This window comes from Trichomycterus rosablanca, chromosome 7 (assembly GCF_030014385.1).
Source record: "Trichomycterus rosablanca isolate fTriRos1 chromosome 7, fTriRos1.hap1, whole genome shotgun sequence".
NCBI classification, from domain to species: Eukaryota; Metazoa; Chordata; class Actinopteri; order Siluriformes; family Trichomycteridae; genus Trichomycterus; species Trichomycterus rosablanca.
Window position 1 is genome coordinate 31141137 of NC_085994.1, and position 27150 is coordinate 31168286.

Sequence of the window (27150 nt, forward strand, 5' to 3'; positions counted from 1 at the left end):
GTTTTACATCTATAGCCAATTTAGAGTTTGCCTACTGTATTTTGGGAGGTGCTACACCGGTAAAAACACAGAAACATAAAGAACATGCAAAACTCCTCAACAGTAAACCAGTGTATAGATCTAACCTAAATCAATAGGAACCCCTTTGCTGTGTGACAACCATATAAGCTCTGTTACAGTGCCATCATTTTTAACTTTTCTTTTATAAACACTGATATCCATCCCAAAATTCCCACAACTTACTGAAAATGTATATCAACATAAAGGTGTATGCTCATACTTTTTCACTTTTTTAATCACAGGTTCTTGGGGTTGTGGATCAAGATTCACTGCTGTAAAAACCTAATACATCATGGCATCTCACTTACCGCCATTGTTTTTCTTGCACAAACTTCAGCCTGCTTCCCTAAGCAGCTGTCACTCAACCATGAGGTGCTGCCTTCTATGGATTCTGTGGATGTGGATAAGCCCGGCTTCGACAGCGCACCAGCACTCGCACCCGCACTCAATCAAAATTCCTGGTGACATCACCCTGGGTGGCCTCTTCCCTGTGCATGCCAAAGGCCCATCGGGTCTTCCGTGTGGCGAGATCAAGAAGGAAAAAGGGATTCATCGTATGGAGGCCATGCTGTATGCTCTGGATCAGATCAACAGTGACCCAGACCTGCTGCCCAACATTACACTGGGGGTGCGAATTCTGGACACATGTTCGCGGGACACGTATGCATTGGAGCAGTCGCTCACCTTCGTCCAGGCCCTCATCCAGAAGGATACCTCTGACATCCGGTGCTCCAGTGGTGAGCAGCCAATTATACGCAAGCCAGAGAGAGTGGTGGGCGTGATCGGGGCATCAGCCAGCTCCGTCTCCATAATGGTGGCCAATGTGTTGCGACTGTTTGAGGTAAGTCAGTGGGTCAGCAAGTGTGTTTTGGCATTGAATACAGTGCAGGAATTACACTGATCAGCCATAACATTAAAACCTCCTCCTTGTTTCTACACTCACTGTCCATTTTATCAGCTCTACTTACCATATAGAAGCACTTTGTAGTTCTACAATTACTGACTGTAGTCCATCTGTTTCTCTGCATGCTTTGTTAGCCCCCTTTCATGCTGTTCTTCAATGGTCAGGACCCCACAGGACCACCACAGAGCAGGTATAATTTAGGTGGTGGATCATTCTCAGCACTGCAGTGACAATGACAAGGTGATGGTGTGTTAGTGTGTGTGTATGAGTGGATCAGACACAGCAGCGCTGCTGGAGTTTTTAAATACCGTGTTCACTCACTGTCCACTCTGTTAGACACTCCTACCTAGTTGGTCCATCTTGTATATGTAAAGTCAGAGACGATCGTTCATCTATTGCTGCTGTTTGAGTTGGTCATCTTCTAGACCTTCATCAGTGGTCACAGTACGCTGCCCATGGAACGCTGTTGGCTGGATATTTTTGGTTGGTGGGGTATTCTCCATCCAGCAGTGACAGTGAGGTGTTTAAAAACTCCATCAGCGCTGCTGTGTCTGATCCACTCATACCAGCACAACACACACTAACACACCACCACCATGTCAGTGTCACTGCAGTGCTGAGAATGATCCACCACCCAAATAATACCTACTCTGGTATTATTGGATATCCAACAATAGTCAGGTTTCCACATACTTTAGCCATATAGTGTCGGTACAAATGTAAGAATTCTTTGACTTACTTCAGTTTGGAAAACAGGGTAGTAAACATTAGATAGTATGGTAATCAGTGTTTGACATGTTTTGACAGCATTTTGCTGTTTTGAGAAACATAGCTTTTTGGTTCATTAGGCAGTTACTACCCCACTGAGAGAGAAAATTCTCTGTTAATTTTCTGCACTTTATAAAAGTCTGCTTCCGTGACAGATTGCATTCATTGCACTTATCCATTTTTTTATGTGAGCTGACAGTGAGAGGCTATGAATAGCAAATTATGAGGCCGTATCATTTTTTCCCTTCCCATAGCCAATTGGTGACATAATCTTAATTAAGACAAAATGGTAAATTTATGTCTACCGTACTTTGATATGTGCTGAAATATTGACTCTTTTATGCTCATAATTAAAGACAAACAAAAGGCATAATTTGTCACTTTCTTCCACAATTTATATTGTCTGGTAAAAATGTTTAGGCTACGTACAAGTAGGTTACAAATGAATGAAAATATCCACAATAATACAAAACAATTTTCAGAAAAGTTAGGAAACAAAAAGAGGAATCTGTGATTTTTTTCAATTCTTATGAAACTTTATTTAATTGAAAAATGTAGAAAGGAAAGATTCCCAATGTTTTCACTGATCAACTTGATTGTATTTTGTAAATATAAACACATTTATAAACACACGCTAGCACACCAGAGCTGACATTTCGAACTCATCGGTTTGAAACTCAGCTCTGCCATCTGGCTGGACGGGGCAGCTACACGAACAATGATTGGCTGTTGTTCATACAGGGTTTGAAGCCAGATAGGGACCTTATAACTGATGCAATTACAAACTCTGCTGGCTGGTTGATGGTGCCTGCACAGAGTCGAGGAATATAATGTGTTGATTATGGTGTGGCTGTCCGTCAAAGCTGATCCGCATATGAACTTGCCTAGTGCAGGTGAAAAGATGCAGTCGACTAGTAGAGAGAAAGCGTAATGCAATCGGGTAATTGGATATGACTAATTCGGGAGGAAAATTGGGAAAATGCACAAATATATATATATACTGTATATACACATACAGTGGGGGAAATAAGTATTTGATCCCCTGCTGATTTTGTAAGTTTACCCCCTTACAAAGACTTGAACAGTCTATAATTTTTATGGAAGGTTTATTTTAACAGAGAGAGACAGAATATCAACAAAAAATCCAGAAAAAAAACATTAAATAAAAGTTATAAATTAATTTGTATTTAATTAAGGGAAATAAGTATTTCATCCCCTACCAACCAGCAAGAATTATGACCCCCACAGACCGGTTATGTGCCCATGAAGCACACAAATTAGTCCTGTCCCTGTATAAAAGACTCTTGTCACAGAATCAGTTTCTTCCGTTCAAATCTCTCGACCACCATGGGCAAGACCAAAGAGCTATCAAAGGACGTCAGGGACAAGATTGTAGACCTGCACAAGGCTGGAGTTGGCTACAAGACCATCAGCAAGAAGCTTGGTGAGAAAGAGACCACTGTTGGTGCGATAATTCGAAAATGGAAGAAATACAAGATCACAGTCAATCACCCTCACTCTGGAGCTCCATGCAAGATCTCACCTGGTGGGGTAAGAATGATTCTGAGAAAGGTGAGGTCAGTCCAGAATTACACGGGAGGAGCTTGTCAATGATCTCAAGGGAGCTGGGAGCAGAGAAATGCTGGATATGACCCCAAGAACACCATCCCCACTGGGCATTTCTTTGCCTCCAAACACGGCGAGTGGAGTTGATGCCAAAGAGCTCAATTTTGGTCTCATCTGACCATATCACATTCTCCCAAGCTTTCTCTGAATCATTCAGGTGTTCATTGGCAAACTTCAGACGGGCCTGTACATGAGCCTTCTTGAGCAGAGGGACTTTGCGGGCACTGCAGGATCTCAATCCATTACTGCGAAGTGTGTTACTAATGGTTTTCTTGGTGACTGTGCTCCCAGCTCCCTTGAGATCATTAACAAGCTCCTCCTGTGTAATTCTGGACTGACCTCACCTTCCTCAGAATCATTCTTACCCCACCAGGTGAGATCTTGCATGGAGCTCCAGAGTGAGGGTGATTGACTGTGATCTTGTATTTCTTCAATTTTCGAATTATCGCACCAACAGTGGTCTCTTTCTCACCAAGCTTCTTGCTGATGGTCTTGTAGCCCATTCCAGCCTTGTGCAGGTCTACAATCTTGTCCCTGACATCCTTTGATAGCTCTTTGGTCTTGCCCATGGTGGTCGAGAGATTTGAACGGAAGAAACTGATTCTGTGACAGGAGTCTTTTATACAGGGACAGGACTAATTTGTGTGCCTCATGGGCACATAACCGGTCTGTGGGGGTCATAATTCTTGCTGGTTGGTAGGGGATCAAATACGTATTTCCCTTAATTAAATACAAATTAATTTATAACTTTTATTTAATGTTTTTTTTTCTGGATTTTTTGTTGATAATCTGTCTCTCTCTGTTAAAATAAACCTGTTCAAGTCTTTGTAAGGGGGTAAACTTACAAAATCAGCAGGGGATCAAATACTTATTTCCTACACTGTATATACACACACACACCGATTAGCCATAACATCCACCTCCTTGTTTCTACACTCACTGTCCATTTTATCAGCTCCACTTACCATATAAGAGCACTTTATAGTTCTACAATTACTGACTGTAGTCCATCTATTTCTCTACATACTTTTTTTAGCAGGTATTATTTAGGTGGTGATCATTCTCAGCACTGCAGTGACACTGACATGGTGGTTGTGTGTTAGTGTGTGTTGTGCTGGTTTGAGTGGATCAGACACAGCAGCACTGTCCACTTCTACCTAGTTGGTCCATCTTGTAGATGTAAAGTCAGAGACTATCACTCATTTATTGCTGCTGTTTGAGTTGGTCATCTTCTAAACCTTCATCAGTGGTCACAGGATGCTGCCCATGGGGCGCTGTAGGCTGGAGAATCCAACAAAGACTGTACAAGCAGTGATGGGTTTACCTTATACTTTACATAGTACTGTAAATAGATTAAGGTATTCTGGAGAGATCCCAATGGAAATTGCTACTGAATAGGTGTGACTTTGGAGCCCTCAGACGGCAGTGCTTATGAAACCATCATGCTACTGTGATAGATATAGCCACAAGGGCTCGAGAGTACTTCAGAAAACTGTTGTCACTTAACAAAGTCAACCACTGCATTAAGAAATGCAACCTGAAACCTAAAGCCTCACAAAGAAAACACTAGACATCAATTCTATACAGAAACATTAACATGTTCTTTGGGCCCAAGCCTATCTCATATGTACTGACAGACAATGGAGACATGTTCTGTGGTCAAACAAGTCCACGTTTCAGCCTGTTTCTTAAAAAAAATAACATTGAGTTCTCTGCGACAAAGATGAAAACTATTATTCAGCTGCAAAAGTCTACAACTGTCATGGTGTAAAGGTGCATCAGTGCCCACAACATGGATGACTTGCATATGTGTGAAGGTACCATTGATGCTAAGGTTTATATTTACTTTTAGAGAGAAATGCTGATATCAAGGTGATGTCTCTTACTGAGAGGTCCATAGTTATTTCAACAAGACAAAGACAGGCCTCATTTTCACCACCTGTATAGGTGGTTAGTTATGATATAGCCACAGAGTATTATTTACATTTTTTTCACACTCTTGCTGAAAATACTGAGCAACTCCCGTGTGCCATGTTGAAGTAGACACCGTCATTCTGGAGGAGACAAACAGCATTAGTCATCATATAAACAAGATAATAAGCCAGAATAAAATTCATAACAGCATTCAGACATGTCCAATTTCTTGCAGTTTACTTGAAATTTCCCCCAGTTCCTGCAAGGTATTTACTCACAGTTATCAAGCCAGACTTGACCCTAACTGACTTTATGTGTACATTTACATTTACATTTTCAGCATTTAGCAGACGCTTTTATCCAAAGCGACTTACACAATGAGCTGAACACAATGAGCAATTGAGGGTTAAGGGCCTTACTAAGGGACCCAACAGTGGCAACTTGGTGGTGGCGGGGTTTGAACCGGCAACCTTCTGTTTACTAGTCCAGTACCTTAACCACTGAGCTATCACTCATGTGTAATGTAAAGTATATGCACATGACACAGGGTAAAAGCATTAAGCTGGTGATAAGAAAACTATTGTAATATTATATTACATAATATTTTAACTGTGTTTGTTAGTCTTGACTATCTTAGATGGGGGAGGATGAGTCTATGGATGGGATTTGGCTACACCTAACTGCGTGTGACTTGCATATGTTATACATGGATCATGGAAACCCTATAATCTCAGCTTTATGTGCTACTGGGAGCAGTATAGCCAGATTCGTCCGTAAATTAGCTGAAGAACAGATGCTTAGTTTCCCTGTGGCGAGAGGCTCAACTCCAAAAGCTCAGGGCTGCAGTTAATTGACAACATGTAATTAGTCAGGGTTACTAATCGTGTTCAACTAATCATGCACTTCGCTGTTCTCTGCTCCCAGCAGCTCCAGCTATTGGCGTTGCTATCTTGTCTCACTCTACAGAGTGGTAAATCATTGGATGAATGATCCAAGATGGCGGCGCGTTAACACGCAGCGGCCGCTCTGGGGTCGAAAAACGGTGTTTTTTTGTTGTTTTCAGGAAAAGTTTGTAAGTTTGTTTAGGACAGTTTTGTTTATAAACGTATGGAAACCACTTTTGACTTAGTTTACAACCGCCAGACACTGCTACAATTGAGAAAACAGTCAGAAACCAACCTGCAAGATGATCTGCAGCGAACTCTGCATGAACTCTGCCTACTTCGCGAACCAGGCCTGCAGTCCTCGGTGTTACCTGAAGCAGGTGACCGGGGGAGGGGGCGCCGCAAGCGGTGCTCGAGGAAGCAGAAGCGTGGAAAGCGAGCCGGGGTCCGTGCTAGGCTAAAAGCTAACCCAAGCCGGCCGGCTCTACCATCGTTATTCCTCGCAAATGCATGCTCTCTGGAGAATAAACTGGACTGTATCAGCGAACTACCCAATGTGAGTACAGGGACTGTTGTGTTTTAATTTTCACTGAAACATGGCTTAGCGACAACATTCCAGACAGTGCCATTCAGCTAGACGGGCTAGCATCGTATCGCGCCGATAGAAATGCAGCTCAGTCCGGTAAAACACGAGGAGGAGGCGTTTGTGTTTACATTAACACCGAATGGTGCAAGGACTCTGTGCTTGTTGTGGCGTACTGTTCTCCGATGGTGGAATTTGCTATTGTTAGATGCAGACCTTTTTATTTACCACGGGAATTCACCAGCGTGCTTATTGTCGCGGTGTATCTTCCGCCCAGCGCGAACGCGAAGGAAGCATTGAGCGAACTTTACCGAGCCATCAGCGAACTGCAGAACACTCATCCAGACGGACTGTTTATTATCGCTGGGGATTTTAATCATGCAAATCTCAAGTCTGTTCTCCCTAAATTCCATCAGCATGTGGACTTTGCTACGAGAGGAGCGAACACGCTGGATAATGTTTACACGAACATTGCCGGTGCATACCGGGCGGAGCCCCGCCCCCACCTCAGATACTCAGACCACATCTCTGTAATGCTAATTCCAGCATACAGAGCACTCGTCAGGCACTCCAGACCTGTACAGAAACAGGTGAAAACCTGGCCAGAAGGATCCATCTCTGCTCTTCAGGACTGTTTTGAGTGCACTGACTGGGACATGTTTAGGGAGGCTGCAACATACGGCGATTACACTGATCTAGAGGAGTACACGACTTCAGTGACCTGCTACATCAGCAAATGCATTGAGGACGTCACTACCACTAGAACCATCACTTCCAGACCCAACCAGAAGCCGTGGATGACTCCAGAGGTGCGTGCACTGCTGAGGGTCCGAGACTCCGCTTTTAAAGCAGGTGACCAGCCGGCTCTGAGAACAGCGAGAGCCAGACTGTCCCGGGCAATCCGAGAAGCAAAGCGCGCACACGGCCAGAACATCCACAGCCACTTCCAGAACAGCGGTGACACACGGCGCTTGTGGCAGGGCATCCAGGCCATCACCAACTACAGGACGACTCCACCCGTCTGTGACAGTGATGCCTCCCTTCCAGATGCGCTGAATGACTTCTACGCTCGGTTCGAGGCGCAGAACAACATGTTGGCGAGAAAGATGATCCCACCTTGTGACGACCAGGTGTTTCGTCTCACCACAGCGGACGTGAGGAGAACTCTGCACGGAGTCAACCCACGAAAAGCTTCTGGACCAGACAACATTCCTGGCCGAGTGCTCAAAGGATGTGCAGACCAGCTGGCAGATGTATTCACTGACATCTTCAACATCTCCCTGAGCAGCGCCATCGTTCCAACGTGCCTCAAGACGACCACCATCGTACCCGTGCCAAAGAAGTAATCTGTGTCATGCTTCAATGACTATCGTCCCGTAGCACTCACGCCTATCATCATGAAGTGCTTCGAGAAACTAGTCATGAGGCATATTAAGACCCTACTGCCTCCCACCATGGACCCACTGCAGTTTGCGTACCGTCCTAACCGCTCAACGGACGACGCCATATCCACTACACTTCACCTGGCTTCTACACACCTGGACAGAAAGAACACTTACGTCAGGATGCTGTTCATAGACTTTAGCTCAGCATTCAACACCATCATTCCTCAGCATCTAATTGGAAAGCTGAGCACGCTGGGCCTGAACACCTCTCTCTGCAACTGGATCCTGGATTTCTTGACTGAGAGACCTCAGTCCGTCCGGATCGGTAAGAACACCTCCAGCACCACCACACTGAGCACCGGCGCTCCCCAAGGCTGTGTGCTCAGTCCACTGCTGTTTACTCTGCTTACGCACGACTGTACAGCAATGCACAGCTCGAATTCCATCGTTAAGTTTGCAGACGACACAACTGTGGTGGGACTCATCAGCAACAACGATGAGTCAGCGTACAGAGAGGAGATACAACATCTAACGGACTGGTGCCAAGTCAACAACCTGTCTCTGAACGTGGATAAAACCAAAGAGATGGTCATTGACTTTAGAAAGACACTAAGAGACCACTCCCCACTGCACATCGACGGCTCATCTGTTGAGATCGTCAAGAGCACCAAATTTCTCGGTGTTCATCTGGAGGAGAATCTCACCTGGACCCTCAACACCAGTTCTATCACCAAGAAAGCCCAGCAGCGTCTCTACTTTTTGAGAAGACTGAGGAAAGCTCATCTGCCACCCCCCATTCTCACCACGTTCTACAGAGGAACAATCGAGAGCATCCTGAGCGGCTGCATCACTGTCTGGTTCGGAAATTGTACTGCGTCGGACCGCAGGACTCTCCAGCGAGTAGTGAGGACAGCTGAAAAGATCATCGGGGTCGCTCTTCCATCTCTCACGGAAATTTTTAACACCCGCTGCATCCGCAAAGCTCTCAGCATTGTGGACGATCCAACCCATCCATCACATGGACTTTTTACTCTGCTCCCGTCTGGGAGACGATACCGCAGCATCCGGACTAACACAACCAGACTGTGTAACAGTTTTATCCCTCAGGCAATCAGACTCCTCAATTCAGTACTATAACAATTTCCTCCGGAAATTTTCTGCTGCCACACACTAAACTGTATTGACTATGTTACTTGCATTTTTTGCACACCTCCTGGAACTGAACAAGCAATTTCTGCACCTTACTTGTATTTTTGCACCTTATTTACTTTTTAGGCACCTTATCGGCATTGCCAATTTTACGCTGCTAATGTACAACATGTCGCTACCTCATGAACCATTGTACCATCTATTCACCATCATGTACTAACACTTGTCTTTAGTCCTGTCTTCTAATTACTTGTTTATATTAGGGATAATTAGGAATATCTTTTGTAGTTATTTATTATAGGATTTTTTGTATTTATTGTTGTATTTACACTGTTTTGTATTGTCTTGCACTTTTTGTACCATGTTACACCGTGATCCTAGAGGAACGCTGTTTCGTTTCAATATGTACTTGTATGTAGCTGAAATGACAATAAAACCTCTCTGACTCTCTCTCTGACTCTCTGGTGCTTTATTAAACTTTATTTATAACCCGCATTCTCCCTGCAGACCTATAAAAGTCTGGGTTTTGCTGATTTTTCTTTTTCCTGAAATGGGCTCTTAAATATCACTAAACAATACAGCACTGCCTTTGTGATTATCAACCTTTGTATGTAGTGATCAGTGATGGCTCAGAGGTTAAAGTACTGGACTTGTAATCCTAAGGTCATTGGTTCAGGCCCCATTAATGCCAGGCTGCCACTGTTGAGCCTTTGAACAAGGCCCCTTAACCCTCAATTTTCTGCACCTTATGTGGTCACAATTGTAAGTCACCTTGGATAAAAGCATCTGCTAAATGGTGACAATGTAATGTGTACAGACTTTTTCATAGGATACACCTACTACATAGGTTGACCATGTGTACTATTTCTGATTGTAGCCCATCTTTTTTAATGCATTTTCCCCAATTTTCTTCCCAGTTCAGTTGTATACAGTTACCTGATAAAATTTCACTTCCTACACTGCTGCTAACCCTCATTCCTGACTAATGAGTGCAGCAGCCAACCACTTCTTTTCACCTGCATGAGGCGGGTTCATATAAAAAGCAGTGCAGACACCACACATTGTGCAGACACCACTGATTAGCTAGCAAAGCTCATAATTGCAGCAGTAATGAGGAATCCGCTCTGGCATTTCCATGATATTCAAACTCAGGAGTTGTCAGCTCTGGTGTGTAGCCCATCTTTTCTTATATTTAAAATTTTTATTTTACATGTACATTTTTAGGTACTTTTTTTCACGTCAAGGAAGCATCATAGGGCCACTGAGATCAGATTTTAAAGAGTTGCGTACATTTATGTTGTCACGAATCCAGCCTGGGGTGGTTTTGTTTACGGTTCCAAGTTGACGCCCCTTTGCAATGAAGCTAATGATCCACAGCTGAACCTCATTAGGTTGTATACTCCATGTATTTAAGGACTGAGCTGTGGATCATTCAGTGGAGGCTATTTTGACTTGTTATGCTTTTAAGGAATACTTTGTCATGGTTTGAGCTATCCTTTGTCATGTTTTGTTGGTCATGTTTTGGGTTGTCACTTTGTCTTTGTTCACGTTTAGGGTGTAGTGTAGCTTAGGTTAGTTTAGAGTCATGTTTCATGTTGTTAGTGTAGCATTAGCATTTAGCTTTGTGTAAGCATAGTAGCATGTGTTTGTGTCTGGTCTTGTCATTTTAAATAAACGTTTGTTTACCTTCTTTGCATGTGTGTCCGCCCTCGTCTCCTGTGTAGCACATTCGTCACTATTGTCAACTTTATTGTTTCCCTAAAATTAATATATCACTTGTATTATTAATATACAGTATAATTTATGAGGGTTTTTCCAAAAGTTTCAGCATTTTTTAAAATTATATTTATTAAGAATTTCAAAAAAACAAATGACATCACTTTTGAACATTGTAACCTTCCAATGCATTTTTCCAGCATTGTACCAACTTTTTAATGGCAAAGTGTCATTAAATTGTACACAGAAAACTGCCTGGCTGCTTAAATGTAATTCAAGAACCAATAAAAAAACAGGTCTGCCAAACACTGAACACTGCAAATACAGTATATGGAAGACAATGTTTAATGTCAAGTGAGCTTTTATATCAATATATAAATTACCAAGCCCCTGCTTCAAAATTGACATTTTAAATCTTGACTATTTAATGTATATTATGAATGAAGACAAAACAGGGGCAGGTACTTATTTCTTTCACAGCAGCCTCTTAGTTGCCGAATGAATTTGCTTGAAAGTTGTTTTGGAAAAAGAACAATTAGTTAGTAATTTATATATTCATTCTTAGTTCTCACTTAATCCTGATCAGGGTTGTGCTGTATATAAATCTTGAATTTAATAAAATCCAAATTGTAACTACAAATTATGTGTACCTGAAAATTGGCATAACCGACAGGTTAGCGAATGATGGCGTTCAGCACAACATGAGAAGTTCTTTGACATGTTCAGTCAGGCAAAAAACACCTCAAGCATCACAAAGAACCCCGGTGCTAATTGACAAATGCTTGATCTACATATCAAATTAGCCAGCTCTCTCTGGAGAGTTCAAAAATAAAAAGAGGTGTCATCATGCCAAACCATATAATACAGTAAAATTACAAAAGCTGTCTGTCATCCAAAAATCAGCACTGTTTAATTATGCAGGTTTAACCTAAAAACATGAACATACTGACTTTCAACACTGATGTAATAATAGAAGCAGAAAAGCAGATTAATGTGAGCAATTATTAACATTTTACATGATTAATAAGCATTACATGTGTATGAGCAAACACAATTAATCTTGATCTAATTCAAGCTAATTTATGCTGTATTATAAAACTGCCAATTAAAGCTGGATAATATAACTATACAGTCATGTGAAAAAATTGGGACACCCCATTAAAATCTTTGTCTTTTTGAACATATTTAAACTTACGGACATTTGAGTTTAATTTGAACAGTATTGAGAGATGGAGCTTATATAACTAAGCAAATAAAACAAAAAAAAATACTTTTAAACAGAAGTTACAAAAATAGGAAAAAGTTAGGACACCCCCCCACATTTATTACTACTTAAAATGTCTAAAATTAAAATCAGGTGCACCATATTAGCTGCAAATGATTAGACCATCGTTAGAGGACATTTTTTAGAGGAGTTTTATTTAAATCTCAGACATTAGTTTGGTTTGCTCCTGATTGTTTAAGTGAGTGTTATCACCATGGCAAGATCCAAAGAGCTCTCTGAGACCTTCAGAAAGAAGGTTGTAGATGCATATGAGTCTGGGAAGGGATTTAAAAAGATTTCAAAACAATTAGAAATCAGCCATTCCACTGTTCGGAAAATCATTTACAATGGGAGAACATTTAAAACAATTGACAGTCAGGCCGTCCTAGCATGTTCAGCCCAAGAGCTGACCGCAAGATGTGTAAAGAAGTCTCCAATAATCATACAATGTCATCACGGGACCTACAGCTAGCTCTTGCCACAGTTGATGTCAAGGTACATGCATCTACCATTAGAATGATACTGCACAAGTTTGATTTTCATGGGAGGTCTGCAAGGAGGAAACCCTTGCTGTCAAAAAAGAAAAAAAAACATCAGGCAGGACTAAAGTTTGCCAGAGAACACCTAGACAAAGACCAGGACTTCTGGAAAAATGTGCTTTGGACAGATGAATCCAAAGTTGAATTATTTGGGTTTGGCGCAAACCCAACACTGCATTTGAACACAAGAACCTCATACCAACTGTGAAGTATAGAGGTGGAAATATCATGGTTTGGGGCTGCTTTGCCGCTTTCATAGAATCCACTATGAATTCTTCATTGTATCAGAGAGTGCTTGAGGAAAATGTGAGACCATCTGTTTAAAAACTGAAGCTGGCATGGAGGTGGACCATGCAACATGACAACGACCCAGAACATTCCAGTAAATCCACCAAGGAATGGCTCAAAAGAAAGAAATGGAGAGTTCTGGAATGGTCAAGTCAAATCCTGAATCTTAATCCTATTAAGATTCTGTGGGATGATTTGAAACGGGCTGTGCATGCAAGAAACCCATCAAAACTCACACAGCTGAAAGAATTCTGCATGGAGGAGTGGGAAAAACTTTCTCCCAGTAGATGTCAGAGACTGGTAGATGGTTATAGGAAATGTCTAATTGAGGTTATTTTAGCCAAATAAGGAAATACCAGCTATTAGGGAATAGGGTGTCCTACCTTTTTTTGTTCTGTACATTTAACAACTTGTGTTTAAAAGTAATTTTTTTCAGTTTTATTTGTTTAGTTATATAAGCTCCATCTCTCAATACTGTTCAAATGGAGCTTAAATGTACATATGTTTAAATATGTTCAAAAAGACAAAGGTTCTCATGATGTCCTATTTTTTTTACATGGCTGTGTATACATATATCCATAAATATACAGGTGTGAAAAGTACTTCTATAATGCTGACCAAATTATCATGCACAGAAGTTATGAAATGTGTTAATTGCTTTGTTTTTTGTTGTTACATTCTTTGGACTGTATGGTGCTTTGTTAAAGTTAGTGATAGTGTTTTTTTTTATAAATGAAAAAGTATTGTGATGTGATTTTTGTCAAATAGTTCATTCTTACAGCTATTTGTAGTTGCTGTACCATGCTGAATTCGGACAAAAAGCAAAAAATTTAAATACATTTTATTTAGCCTGCAATAATAGAAATAAATGTGCCTTGCTGATTAGACATTAACGGTAAAAGATTAGCATGACCACCCTTAAAAACAAATTCTTACCCCTTAAAAATTAATTAATTTTAAGAAAACAAAAGTATTTTTAAACATCTCCAACCCCAAATCAGAAATTTTTTTTCTTACATTTAAAAAAAGTTTCTTACATTTACTTTGACTTTTATTTGATTGCAGACAGGATGGACCTGAGATATTTCATGTTTTATCTGCTCAACTTAATTTCATTTATTAATAAACATCCATTCCTGCATTTCAGGCCTGCAAAAAGTTGGGACAGTAAAGCATTTACCACTTTGTAATGTTGCCATTCCTTTTCACCACACTAAAAGATTTGGCACCAAGGATACCAAGTGATTTAGTGTTTCAGCTTTTATTTTGTCCCATTCTTCCTGCAAACACGTCTTAAGATGTGTAACAGTACGGGGTCGCCGTTGTCGCATTTTTTGTTTCAAAATTCTCCACACATTCTCTATTCTGCAGGCAGGCCAGTCCAGTACCTGTACCCTCATCTTCCGCAGCCATGCCTGTGTAATGTGAGCAGCATGTGGTTTTGCATTGCCTTGTTGAAAAATGCATGGACGTTCCTGGACAAGATGACATTTTGAAGGCAGCATATGTTGCTCTAAGATCTGAATGTACTTTTCTGCATTAATGCTGCCATCACAGAAGTGTAAATGACCTTTGCCAAGGGCACTTTCACAGCCTTGTACCATGACAGACCCTGGCTTTTGGACTTGTTGCTGATAACAGTCTGGATGGTCCTTTTCGTCTTTGGTCCGGAGCACACGGTGTCCATTTTTTCCAAAAAAGACCTGGAATGCTGATTCATCTGACCACAATACACGTTGCCACTGTGTGATGGTCCATCCTAGATGCCTCTGAGCCCAGAGAAGTCGACGCCACTTCTGGACATGGTTAACATAAGGCTTCTTTTTTGCACAGTAAAGTTTTAAGTGGCATTTGTGCATGTAACTCTGTATTGTAGTGCTTGATGAAGGTTTGCCAAAGTAATCCCTCACCCATGTGGTTATATCAGCTACTGTTGAGTGGCGGTTCTTGATGCAGTGCCGTCTGAGGGATCGAAGATCACGGGTGTTCAGCTTAAGCTTGCGCCCCTGGCCTTTACGCACTGAAATTCCTCCTGATTCCTTGAATAGTTTAATGATATTATGCACTGTAGAGGGAGAAATATGCAAATCCCTTCCAATATTTCTTTGAGGTACATCGTTTTTAAACATTTCTATAATTTTCTCACACATTTGTTGACAAATTGGAGATCCTCTGATCATCTTTGCTCATCAAAGACTCAGCCTTTCCTGGATGCTGCTTTTGTACCAAACCATGATTACAATCACCTGTTGACATCACCTGTTTGGAATCACTTAATTATTTAGTTTTTTCACATTATTACTAGCCCTAAATTGCTTCCGTCCCAACTTTTTTTTGGAATGTGTTGCAGGCCTGAAATGCAGGAATGGAGGTATATTAACAAATGAAATGAAGTTGAGCAGATAAAACATGAAAAATCTTTGGTTCAAACTGTCTGCAATCAAATAAAAGTCAAAGTAAATGTAAGGAACACTGCATTTTTATTTTATTTGCATTTTCCATACTGTCCTAACTTTTTCTGATTTTTGGTTGTATATTACCCATCCAGCATTGTTCAAAAGGACTTTACATGTTTGATGTTCCTGTCTGTGGTCATCATGCCAGCCAAGCAAAGGACGTGCACAATCTCTGTGACCAATTTGCAGCATGGTATAAACTCATATCCCAGCAGATTCTGCCAAGACTTTTACTGTCCTTTAATCCCATCCTACATGAGTCTTCTATAAAGGAAGGAATTAGTAGAAAAAGGATCCTTTTTTTCGAGATAGCCAGCATGTTCTGAAAGAAAATGGAAATGACTTCAGAGCATTTACTGTAGTGAAATATGAGGTCAGCATTACTGATAGATTTTGCACACCATTATTACATTTGCTGGAAGTCCATATATATATATATATTACATACACTATATTCCATTCCAAAGCCAGGAGCAATAATTTTAATACCCCCCTTTTTGTGCCTATAACAGCCTTCACTCCTCTAGAAAGCCTCTCCACAAGATTTTGTAGATGGTCTATCTGTGGAAATTTGTATCTATTTAGTCAAAAGACCAGTCTGTGAGGTCTCGGAATGGATGTATTCATTTATCCAAAAGCTGTTTAGTGTCAGGGAGGTCAGGGCTTTGTGTAGGTCACATCAGTTTATGGCTTGATAAACTCCTTTTTGTGCAAAGGGGCACAGTCATACTGTAACAAAAAGGAGCCTTCCTTAAAGCATATCATTTGTTTTTGGAATGTATTATAATGTTTGAGGCTAAAGCACCTGAAATCAATAATAAGAAAGGGTTGCTACATGTTGTATTATTATTAATTCATTCATTGTCTGTTTTACCACCGCTTTATCTTGGTTAGGGTTTCAGTGGGTTTAATTCTTTCGGTGAATGGCAGAAAACACCTCAGACAGGTCGCTAGTCCATCACAGGGCAAACACATACACACACACACACACTCACACTAGGGGCAATTTTAGTAGCTCCATTTGGCCTGACTGCGTGTCTTTCGACTGTTGGTGGAAACCAGAGCATCTGGAGGAAACCCACACAGACACAGAGAGAAAATGCAAACTCTACACAGAAAGGACCCTGGCTGCCAGGCTGGGGAATTAAACCCAGAGCTACGCACTGCCCCCATAATAATATTATAATGAATAACAATAAGGGGAGCTGGGGTAGTGCAGCGGCCTATTGTGTTAGTCCACCACAGCAAAATATGGGTATACATCTCAGCTGTGATATCAGCCAGGCAGAAGTCTACATAGACATTTTGTCCATGTCAGAGATAGGGGATGGCCATGCAATGGATTAGCTCTCTGTCAAGAGTATTCCTGCCTTGCGTCCAGTGTTTCATAATACTATAAAATGTACTTTTAATAAAATTACATGAACATAAAACACACAAACAAACTACCAAACAAAAATTACATGGCAGATCATATTAGGGCTGCCACTAATGACTATTTTTCTATCGATTAATCTATAGACTATTTTATTGATTAGTCGATTAATCTAAACAATTGCGGCAGCCCTAGATCACAGCTAATAAATTACTAGTGTTTTTTTAGTAATTGAAGCCGTGATTATGTGCATGTTGTTGTAATACAAAATAATGTCTAAACATCAGTTATATCTTTTTCAACAGACTGATTAATGTGAAATTTCTATAAATAAGCCCAAGTAATATATTCACTGATGTCCTGCTGTTTAAAAAGGAATGAATGTGCATGAGTGAAACAATTGTAGTCTTTTGAGAACAGCTGGCTTTAGCTAAGCCTAATTAAACATCAAAAATATACAGTCTGAAGCAAAGAAACAAAAGCAGTGAGACTGTCAGGGCTGAGCTTCATTAAAACAGACCCTTTTAACATCTGAGTAAAGAGGAGCAGTGAACTGCTATGTGTGATTATTCCAGTCCCTGTCCTGCTCATCCGAGTGCTGAATAACCCTTCATATTCTTGCTGTCTTTCTGTTTTGTTTGTTTATGCTTTTCTGATAGCTTTAATATTCTCGGTTTAATGTGAAAAACAGATTCACTGTGTTAGCATGACAAAAGGCTCCGTGCTAAAGAAGTGTTCATCTGTGCCTGTCAGTTTTGCATAGTGTTACAATATCATGAAACAAATCGTTCACGCTTAGACGCAGATGAAGTGATAATATCACCGCTTTGATGTTTTGGAAAAGGAAGACCTGTAACTGAGGGACAGGTGTTGAGGTGTCATACAGCCTTTGTGTTTTTCAATCATGCCACTGTATCCATGTTTATTTAATGAATTTGCTAGATTAGTGTTTATGGATATCACTAATGGACTCAGGAGACATAATCAAGCGTTTTTCAACCTGATCTCTATCTACTGTATTGTTACAGTTTTTTCCTGGTGTATTTTTGTACTGAGAAAAGGCCTGAACAGATAAACAGAATAATGATATTCCTTTCTTCAAATATCCCAGCTACAGTGTTTGGTAGGTGGGAGTCAGAGCACATGGTATGATGTGACTTCTCCCAGAAACACAAAAAAGGCAGCCTAGTAAAGCCAAGATTCAAACTCTCATCATTCCAACGGATGCCTTAACCTCTAAGCCACCACTGCCTCTAAAATACAAGTGATGAAATTCTAGGGGCTGTTAAAGTAGTGAATACAAGTTTGTCCATGAAAATAAAAGCTATTATTATTATATTTATTACCTGATCAATTACCCTGATTGCGTTACGCTTCACCTCTACCGATACAACCCTCCACTGCTGACTGAGGAGCTTCGCAACTGACACATGCACAGTACTGACTGCCTCTTTTCACGAGTTCATGTGCTGATCAGCCTTGTGCACAGAGAGACACACCCTGATCAGAGGTCATCATTGCACCAGTTATGAGGAAACTTGGTCTGGCTCATCCCTCTTTGAACAACAGCCAATTGTTATTCATGTGGCCTCCCAGCCCAGGGATGGCAGTGCTGAGATTCGATACCATGTATTTGAAATCCCAGCTCTGGTGTGCTAGCGTATTTTACTGCCCTGTTTTTTTAACTTTTTTAAATCTGTACTTGTATTTTTTAATAATTTGTAAAATAACTTTTTCCCCCCAACTTTATTTACTGAATTTTTAATAAAACATAGAAATGTCTCAGTGTTCATAACAAATATTTAAGCAATAGTACTTTAACAAGACATTAAAAAAGGAACCTGTATATAATATAAAAAACTATTTTATATAAAGTAAATTAAAAAAAAAAGAAATTAAGAAAAATATACATAAACAAAAAAAGGTCTTATACTTACATGTGTAGATTTACATTTACATTTACATTATAGATTTATTATAGGTAGATTATAGTAAAAAAAAAAAACATCAGTCAGCTCACCACACATAATATATATATATTCATCTATAGTCAGTTAAACAACCAACTAGCCAGTAGTATTAGTCTGGAGTGAGTGGAAGATTCGTCCTTCTCACAAACCAGAGAAACAGGCCCCACATCTTCTCAAACTTGTTTGAGAAGCCACTAAGCGAGAGTCTAATTTTCTCCAGCTTGAGAAAGAAAAAAACATCCCTCATCCAGTAACTTATTTAATAAATTAAATTAATCAATAATTCTTTTCAGTGCTGTTAAAAAGTTGTTTATATCCTTTTATGTATGACATTCTGGTGATACAGTTTACCTGTATGGAATTATTATCACATCGTATGTAATGCGCCAATGGCGTATAGAGCAGCAAGGTACACAAATTGCAGTATCATTCTCACCTTACAGCCATTAGCACTGGCAGGGGGCTTGGAGGCGCAGATAAGTCGTAGTGTTAATTCCTTGAATAAAGTGTCTCTATGCCTCATTAAGTGTTAATGCGTTTCAGCTTTGAGAGCAGCTTTAAATGCCAGCCTTATGAAACAGCTTGTTGCTGGTGCATTGTGTTGTCTGGTGTTGTGTTGTACTCACACACACAGTTTGCGATGCCGGTATGCTGGGATGCCCTAGACTCAGCTTTCATTTCTGTGGGTTTTTTTTGCCTGCATCTTTTTGCTCTTTTTCTGGAAACTCAGCGGGGCAGCGATTTATTGTTGGAGCAAGCCACCTGCAGGATTCCTACAGGGTGCAGGTGGCATCAGGCATGGAAGTGGCTGTCTGTATTTGTTCTGAGGGTGCGTTCACATGAGAAACCTTGAGCCTCAGTGCAAACCAATGCTTTGTTCAGTGATTGGTTTGAGCGGTGCAGTAAACGTCATCAAAATGCACCATGACAGAATATGCATTTGTGTTAAATAACTGTCAAAGCATCCAAATACATCTATGTTTAGCTTTATTTTCCTCACTATTTGACTTTTAAAGTTGTGTTGGGGTGCTGAGAAATTGCAAAAATTGCAAGCACAACGCAGCAAAGGTGCATGGTTTGTGCCACTCAGGACAGCACACTGGCAAAATAAGCAGCAGCGCCTCACTCCATAGGAAAACAACGGCACAGGCAATGCAAAAGTGGTTTTGCCGCTTCTCATGTTAATGCGCCCTAAGTTTAGTCACCATCTGTGTCATAAGGTTCCCTGCTTTTGCTATATTTCTTCTTAAAAACTTGGGTTATCATGCTTTGTTGGACCAAGTAGCTACTGCACTGGTAATCCTGTTTTTACCTCTTTCTTTAAACTAACATCTGTGTTGTGTGTTGCACTGAGGGCGTGTTGTAGAGGCCCCTGTAGGACAAGTGGTGGTCACTTAAGCTTTCCAGCATTGTGCTGGACACAGCATAGGTTTGTATTCCTGTGGGGTGAATGTGTGAATTGTGATGTCACCTACTCCACTTATATGTACATTTACATTTTTGGTATTTAGCAGACGCTTTTATCCAAAGCGACTTACAGTACTGTGACAGTATGTTGTATAAACAATTGAGGGCTAAGGGCAATGTGGCAGTGGTGGGGCTTGAACCAGCGATAGTCCAGTACTAGTCCAGTACCTTAACCACTAGGCTAAAACTATGTGTGTTTGTATGTTTGATTTGAGCTTTGTTTTTCCTTGTTTCCATTGTTTTTTGTAGTTGAAAATTTGTTTGTGGCTTTTTAGGTACAGTATTGTCCTACCTTTGTAAGCTGTTCTTTTAGGGATTTTATCTGGCACCTCCATAACGTGGCGTGACATACCCCGTTACTCTGTATAATTATCATTATCATATGTAATATAATATTATATTAAAATCATATTCCATTATTATTCAAAATACTGTAGTTATAATATGCACATTCAAATAAAGACAATGTTGTTTATTTAGATCTCCATAAAGCACTGAAGTGGTAGTTTTATTATCTGGAGCTGTTTTCCTGCTAGTGAAACTGGTGCACTGCAAAAAGAGAGCAGAGTAATCACACCACACATTACCGAATATTTTCTTTATATGCTTTATGCTTTATATTTGGGTGTTGTGTTTGATTCTCACTTGCAGTTTTCTGGCCATATAAATAAACTTGTTCAGTCCTGCTTCCTTCAGCTAAGAAATATTGCAAAGATCAGACAGGTTTTGTCATTTTAAGACTTCCATTTCAAAAACAATCCTTGCTTTTATCTCATCTCGGCTGGATTACTGCAATGCTTTGTGTACTTGCCTTAGTCAAGGAACTGTGGCAAGACTGCAGATGGTTCAGAATGCAGCTGCCCGACTTTTAACAAAAACTAGACGTAGGGACCAGGTCAGTCCAGTGCTGGCCTCACTTCACTAGTTGCCGGTAAAATTTAGGATAGATTTTAAAGTTTTAGTTCTTACCTATAAGGCTCTACATGGGGAAGCACCTGATTATATTTGTGAATTGCTGGTTCCTCACAAAAGTTGTAGATCTTTGAGGTCATCCTATAAAGAGCTTCTGGTTGTGCCCTGTACCAAACGGAGGCGGAAAGGGGACTGTGCCTTTTCTGTCCAGGCTCCTAAATTATGGAATAGTCTCCCACTTGATATCAGACTCTCTAAGTGTATGTTTGTGTATGGGTATATGTGTGTATGTATATGTACTGTATGTAAGTGTATTTATAGTGCATTTATAGTTTCCTATTTGTGATACTGTATTAATGTATTTATGTTATTGTGTAGCATTTACGAGTTTTAATTTTGTGTTTTATTTTATTATATTTTACTTTATTGTAAAGCACTTTGTGGCCTGGTCCTAGAAAAGCGCTATATGAATAAAATTTAATTACTTACTTACTTACTTACTTATAGTGCTTTATTTCTTAACTTTTTATTATGCTTGTTTTTTCAATGATGGCCTAATATTAAACAGAAGACAGCATGTATTGATTCTTAAAAGTCAAACAAGAAAGCATTTATGCATCTAAATCATTCAGATTAGATTATAAACCAGGAATCTATGAATCACTTTACTTAATCAAATTGGCGTCTATTAATCAATCATCTCAGTTATAAACAGGAAATCTATAATTCAGTTTAACTAATCGATTGATGAACTGAAAATCTATTTTAGATCAGTACAGAAATGCTGAGAAACAAAATCCATGTAGGAATTTTATTACCCTGACACATGTGAATGTAACTGAAAATTATTTAATTTATTTTATTTTCATGTTTCAGAATCGCTGGGCACCATGTAGTAACACTGTTTCTTTGTAGATTAATCTAATACTTAGTAAATGTTCAAAAAGCTGGTACATTCTGAAACACCCGTTCATGTACAAACTGACATCATGCTATGAAATTATTCGATGTTTTTTCTGCTGGGGGAGACGGCAGGATTCAGACTGCATGAGTGTTTCAGATTCACCGCAGGATGCAGATGAGACTCAATGATTCAGTTCAATCCTGTAACACACTTTTGCAAACACACTCACACATGCACTTACACATGAACAAGGGAACATACATGCCCAAACACGCGCGCACACACACACACCTCTATAATAAGGACATTGTCTTTAGTAGAAGCTATTAAACGCAGGCTGAGGAGCAGATGAAGCATCAGTCAGCTGTTAGTGGAAGAATTAGAAAAGTCCTGTGGGACATTAAACCTTTAGAAACCTTTCAGACCTGCAGCTAAATTTACTGCTGTACAGAGAACCAGAATAAATGAGCGAGACTGTGGGTGTGTGGGTGTGTTTAGGACATTGGATTTAAGAGTTGGTAAAAGAACACAATTTACTAAAAGTAAAATTACTCATCAGTAGCTAAGCTTAAAGTATAATTTGTGCAAGGTGAATAATAAACTTTTTTTAGTTGCTTACACATATTTTTGGAAAAAAAACGTAGTTGTCTGCTTCCTAATGCTTTTACATGTTCTCAAGGACACATTTTGCAAATCTACAAACACTGATCAGCCATTAAATTAAAACCACCTCCTTGTTTCTACACTCACTGTCCATTTTATCAGCTCCACTTACCATATAGAAGCACTTTGTAGTTCTACAATTACTGACTGTAGTCCATTTCTCTACATGCTTTTTTTAACCTGCTTTCACCCTGTTTTTCAACGGTCAGGACCCCCACAGGACCACCACAGAGCAGGTATTATTTAGGTGGTGGATCATTCTCAGCACTGCAGTGACAATGACATGGTGGTGGTGTGTTAGTGTGTGCTGGTATGAGTGGATCAGACACAGCAGCACTGCCGGAGTTTTTACTCTTACTTAGTTGGTCCTCCTTGTAGATGTAAAGTCAGAGACGATCGCTCATCTATTGCTGCTGTTTGAGTTGGTCCAGGATATTCCTGCCTTGCACCCAGTGTTTCCCAGTTAAACTGGACCTGCTGCATCCCTGACAAGGATAAAACTATTTGGAGAAGTTTATTTCACATATAGACACCTGAAGCACTTTTAAACCATAAGAAGGTTTTTACTCAAGTATCTTAAGTTACTCAAGTACAGCAATCAATCAACAAGGGACAGGAATACAAACAGACAAGCTGCTCTAGCAGACAAAGCCAGTTAGAGGGACAAGATCACAAAGGCATACATGGGGTCTGTTTAAAAACCTAGTGAGCTACCTTGCTTTCTAGAGCCTACAAAAGCAGCTGCCTAAGTAAAGATGATTCTAGTAAGTTATCGACTTATGAGTCAGGTTATTCGGACAAGCTACTTAGACAGCAATTCCATCGTTTTTTGCTTACTCGTTACATCGTTTACTCATACCATTCAAACCAATGGGATGAAGTGGCACAACGCACTAGCATGCAAGCTAACATCTCCCTACGTATACCGAAAATAGTTAAATTGTCACTGACAAGCCCGAATTTGCAAATAAATGACACTTGTACACGTTTATACAAATTAAAAATCAATGATAATTTATTTACATTTGAAAATAACTCTGTTTGTTGCTCTGCATTCATCCGCCATATTTGTAATTTATTTGTGAGAATAGCACTGAATGCTGGGATTGTCTTCACCATTGAATGCTCCCTCATTATTCTGTCAAAATACCGTTTAAATTTAAGGTACCTAACTAGGCAGCTTTTTAAGGCATCTAAGAATTAAAACAGCTTTCTTCTCAGGAGCGTGCATAAGATGATGTAAAATGCTGTATATGTAGAGAGCTCACTAGGTTTTCAAACACACACATGGTATGCCTTTATTGTATTCATGGTAAAACATTGAATTTCATTTTTAGCAACCACTTCATCCTGGTTAGGGCCAAGGTGAATCCAGACACAAGGCAAGAATACCCTGTACAGGGTGCCAATTTATCAATTTAGGTAGGCCTTCAACCCCCCATCCTTAAATATAGCTAATAATGTCTGAATGCGTCTGATAGCACCCCTGAGATATGGGTTCGAATCTGGCAGGTTTGCGTAATAGACCGCTGCACAGCTGAGTCTCTCCAAACCATTTTGTTATCATTTTGTGTTTGTTTTCAGTACACTTCACCATAGACAGTTATTGTTCTTTTTTATTTTAACTTTAATGAGTATAGAAAATAGAGAGTATACAAAAGGGAATGAACATTAATTGGAATGCATTGTTTTTTGAACCACACATTAAAAATACTGGCTGGCTTTCTGATTGCTGTATTGAAACCAACAGTTAATTACATGTGTTTATAAAAACAATAATTATATAAATTGATGGTGAATTATTAACCTACAATTCAGACTGACAACATGTTACACCGGCAAATTATAAATCTGCAAAAATAAAATCTGTCTCCATGGATACCTCAACTGAACATTGTGTTTTTATGTGAATTAAAGCATTTAAATGAGTTAATTTAGATGACAGATAAATTGTGAGCGTTCAACGACTGTAATTCAGCTCATTCCTATTCCACATGTGCTAATTGTCAGAAAGAGTTCATTGCAACCAGAGAACATACTGATGTTGGCATATCATTTGCAGTTTTTTTTTCCTACTATGGTCCAGGTTTTTAAACTCCCATCCTTAATGGACTCTTTTCTTTTATAATGTTACCTTTCAACAATGAAAATCATGTTAGCTTATTTAATTTATAAGTTACCTTAAAGTACATTCTGCTAAATTATAGTATTCATACTTTGTAATAGGTCAGCATAAAATTATGACTACCTTCCTAATATTGTGTTGGTCCCCCTTTTGCTGTCAAAACAGCCCTGACCCATCGAGGCATGGACTCCACTAGACCCCTGAAGGTGTGCTGTGGTATCTGGCACCAAGATTTTAGCAGCAGATCCTTTAACTCCTGTAATTTGCGAGTTGGGGCCTCCATGGATCGGACTTGTTTTTCCAGCACATCCCACAGATGCTTGATTGGATTGAAAACTGGGGAATTTGGAGGCCAAGTCAACACCTGAAACTCGTTGCTGTGCTCCTCAAACCATTCCTGAACCATTTTTGCTTTGTGGCAGGGCGCATTATCCTGCTAAAAGAGGCCACAGCCATCAAGGAATACTATTTCCATCTATGCAGCCCCATGCACAACAAACTGTGATGCACTGTGTATTCTGACACTTTTCTATCAGAACCAGCATTAACTTCTTCAGCAATTTGAGCTGCAGTAGCTCATCTGTTGGATCGGACCACACGGGCCAGCCTTCGCTCCCCACATGCATCAGTGAGCCTTGGCCACCCATGACACTGTCGCCAGTTTACCACTGTTTCTTGGACCACTTTTGATAGATACTGACCACTGCAGACCGGGAACACCCCACAAGAGCTGCAGTTTTGGAGATGCTCTGACCCAGTCGTTTAGCCATCACAATTTGGCCCTTGTCAAACTCGCTCAAATCCTCACGCTCGGCCATTTTTCCTGCTTCTAACACATCAACTTTCAGGATAAAATTTTCGAGGATAATATATCCCACCCACTAACAGGTGCAGTGATGAAGAGGTAATCAGTGTTATTCACTTCACCTGTCAGTGGTCATAATGTTATGCCTAGTTGGTGTGTATATATATACTGTATATACAGTGTATCACAAAAGTGAGTACACCCCTCACATTTTTGCAAATATTTCATTATATCTTTTCATGGGACAACACTATAGACATGAAACTTGTATATAACTTAGAGTAGTCAGTGTACAGCTTGTATAGCAGTGTAGATTTACTGTCTTCTGAAAATAACTCAACACACAGCCATTAATGTCTAAATGGCTGGCAACATAAGTGAGTACACCCCACAGTGAACATGTCCAAATTGTGCCCAAATGTGTCGTTGTCCCTCCCTGGTGTCATGTGTCAAGGTCCCAGGTGTAAATGGGAAGCAGGGCTGTTAAATTTGGTGTTTTGGGTACAATTCTCTCATACTGGCCACTGGATATTCAACATGGCACCTCATGGCAAAGAACTCTCTGAGGATGTGAGAAATAGAATTGTTGCTCTCCACAAAGATGGCCTGGGCTATAAGAAGATTGCTAACACCCTGAAACTGAGCTACAGCATGGTGGCCAAGGTCATACAGCGGTTTTCCAGGACAGGTTCCACTCGGAACAGACTTCGCCAGGGTCGACCAAAGAAGTCGAGTCCACGTGTTCGGCGTCATATCCAGAGGTTGGCTTTAAAAAATAGACACATGAGTGCTGCCAGCATTGCTGCAGAGGTTGAAGACGTGGGAGGTCAGCCTGTCAGTGCTCAGACCATACGCCGCACACTGCATCAACTCGGTCTGCATGGTCGTCATCCCAGAAGGAAGCTGACGCACAAGAAAGCCCGCAAACAGTTTGCTGAAGACAAGCAGTCCAAGAACATGGATTACTGGAATGCCCTGTGGTCTGACGAGACCAAGATAAACTTGTTTGGCTCAGATGGTGTCCAGCATGTGTGGCGGCGCCCTGGTGAGAAGTACCAAGACAACTGTATCTTGCCTACAGTCAAGCATGGTGATGGTAGCATCATGGTCTTGGGTTGCATGAGTGTTGCTGGCACTGGGGAGCTGCAGTTCATTGAGGGAAACATGAATTCCAACATGTACTGTGACATTCTGAAACAGAGCATGATCCCCTCCCTTTGAAAACTGGGCCTCATGGCAGTTTTCCAACAGGATAATGACCCCAAACACAACCTCCAAGATGACAACTGCCTTGCTGAGGAAGCTGAAGGTAAAGGTGATGGACTAAACCCAATTGAGCACCTGTGGCGCATCCTCAAGTGGAAGGTGGAGGAGTTCAAGGTGTCTAACATCC

General features: G+C 40.4%; 1 protein-coding gene across 1 annotated transcript in view; it reads left to right on the top strand.

Moving 5' to 3' along the window:
• The first annotated feature begins 352 nt into the window (after nt 1-352).
• The window catches only part of grm6a (glutamate receptor, metabotropic 6a), a 103025-nt gene continuing 76227 nt past the window's right edge, over nt 353-27150 (top strand). Inside the window, exon 1 of the mRNA XM_062998779.1 lies at nt 353-901. Within this exon, the coding sequence (XP_062854849.1) occupies nt 353-901 (549 nt within the window). The remainder of the gene's footprint in view (nt 902-27150) is intronic.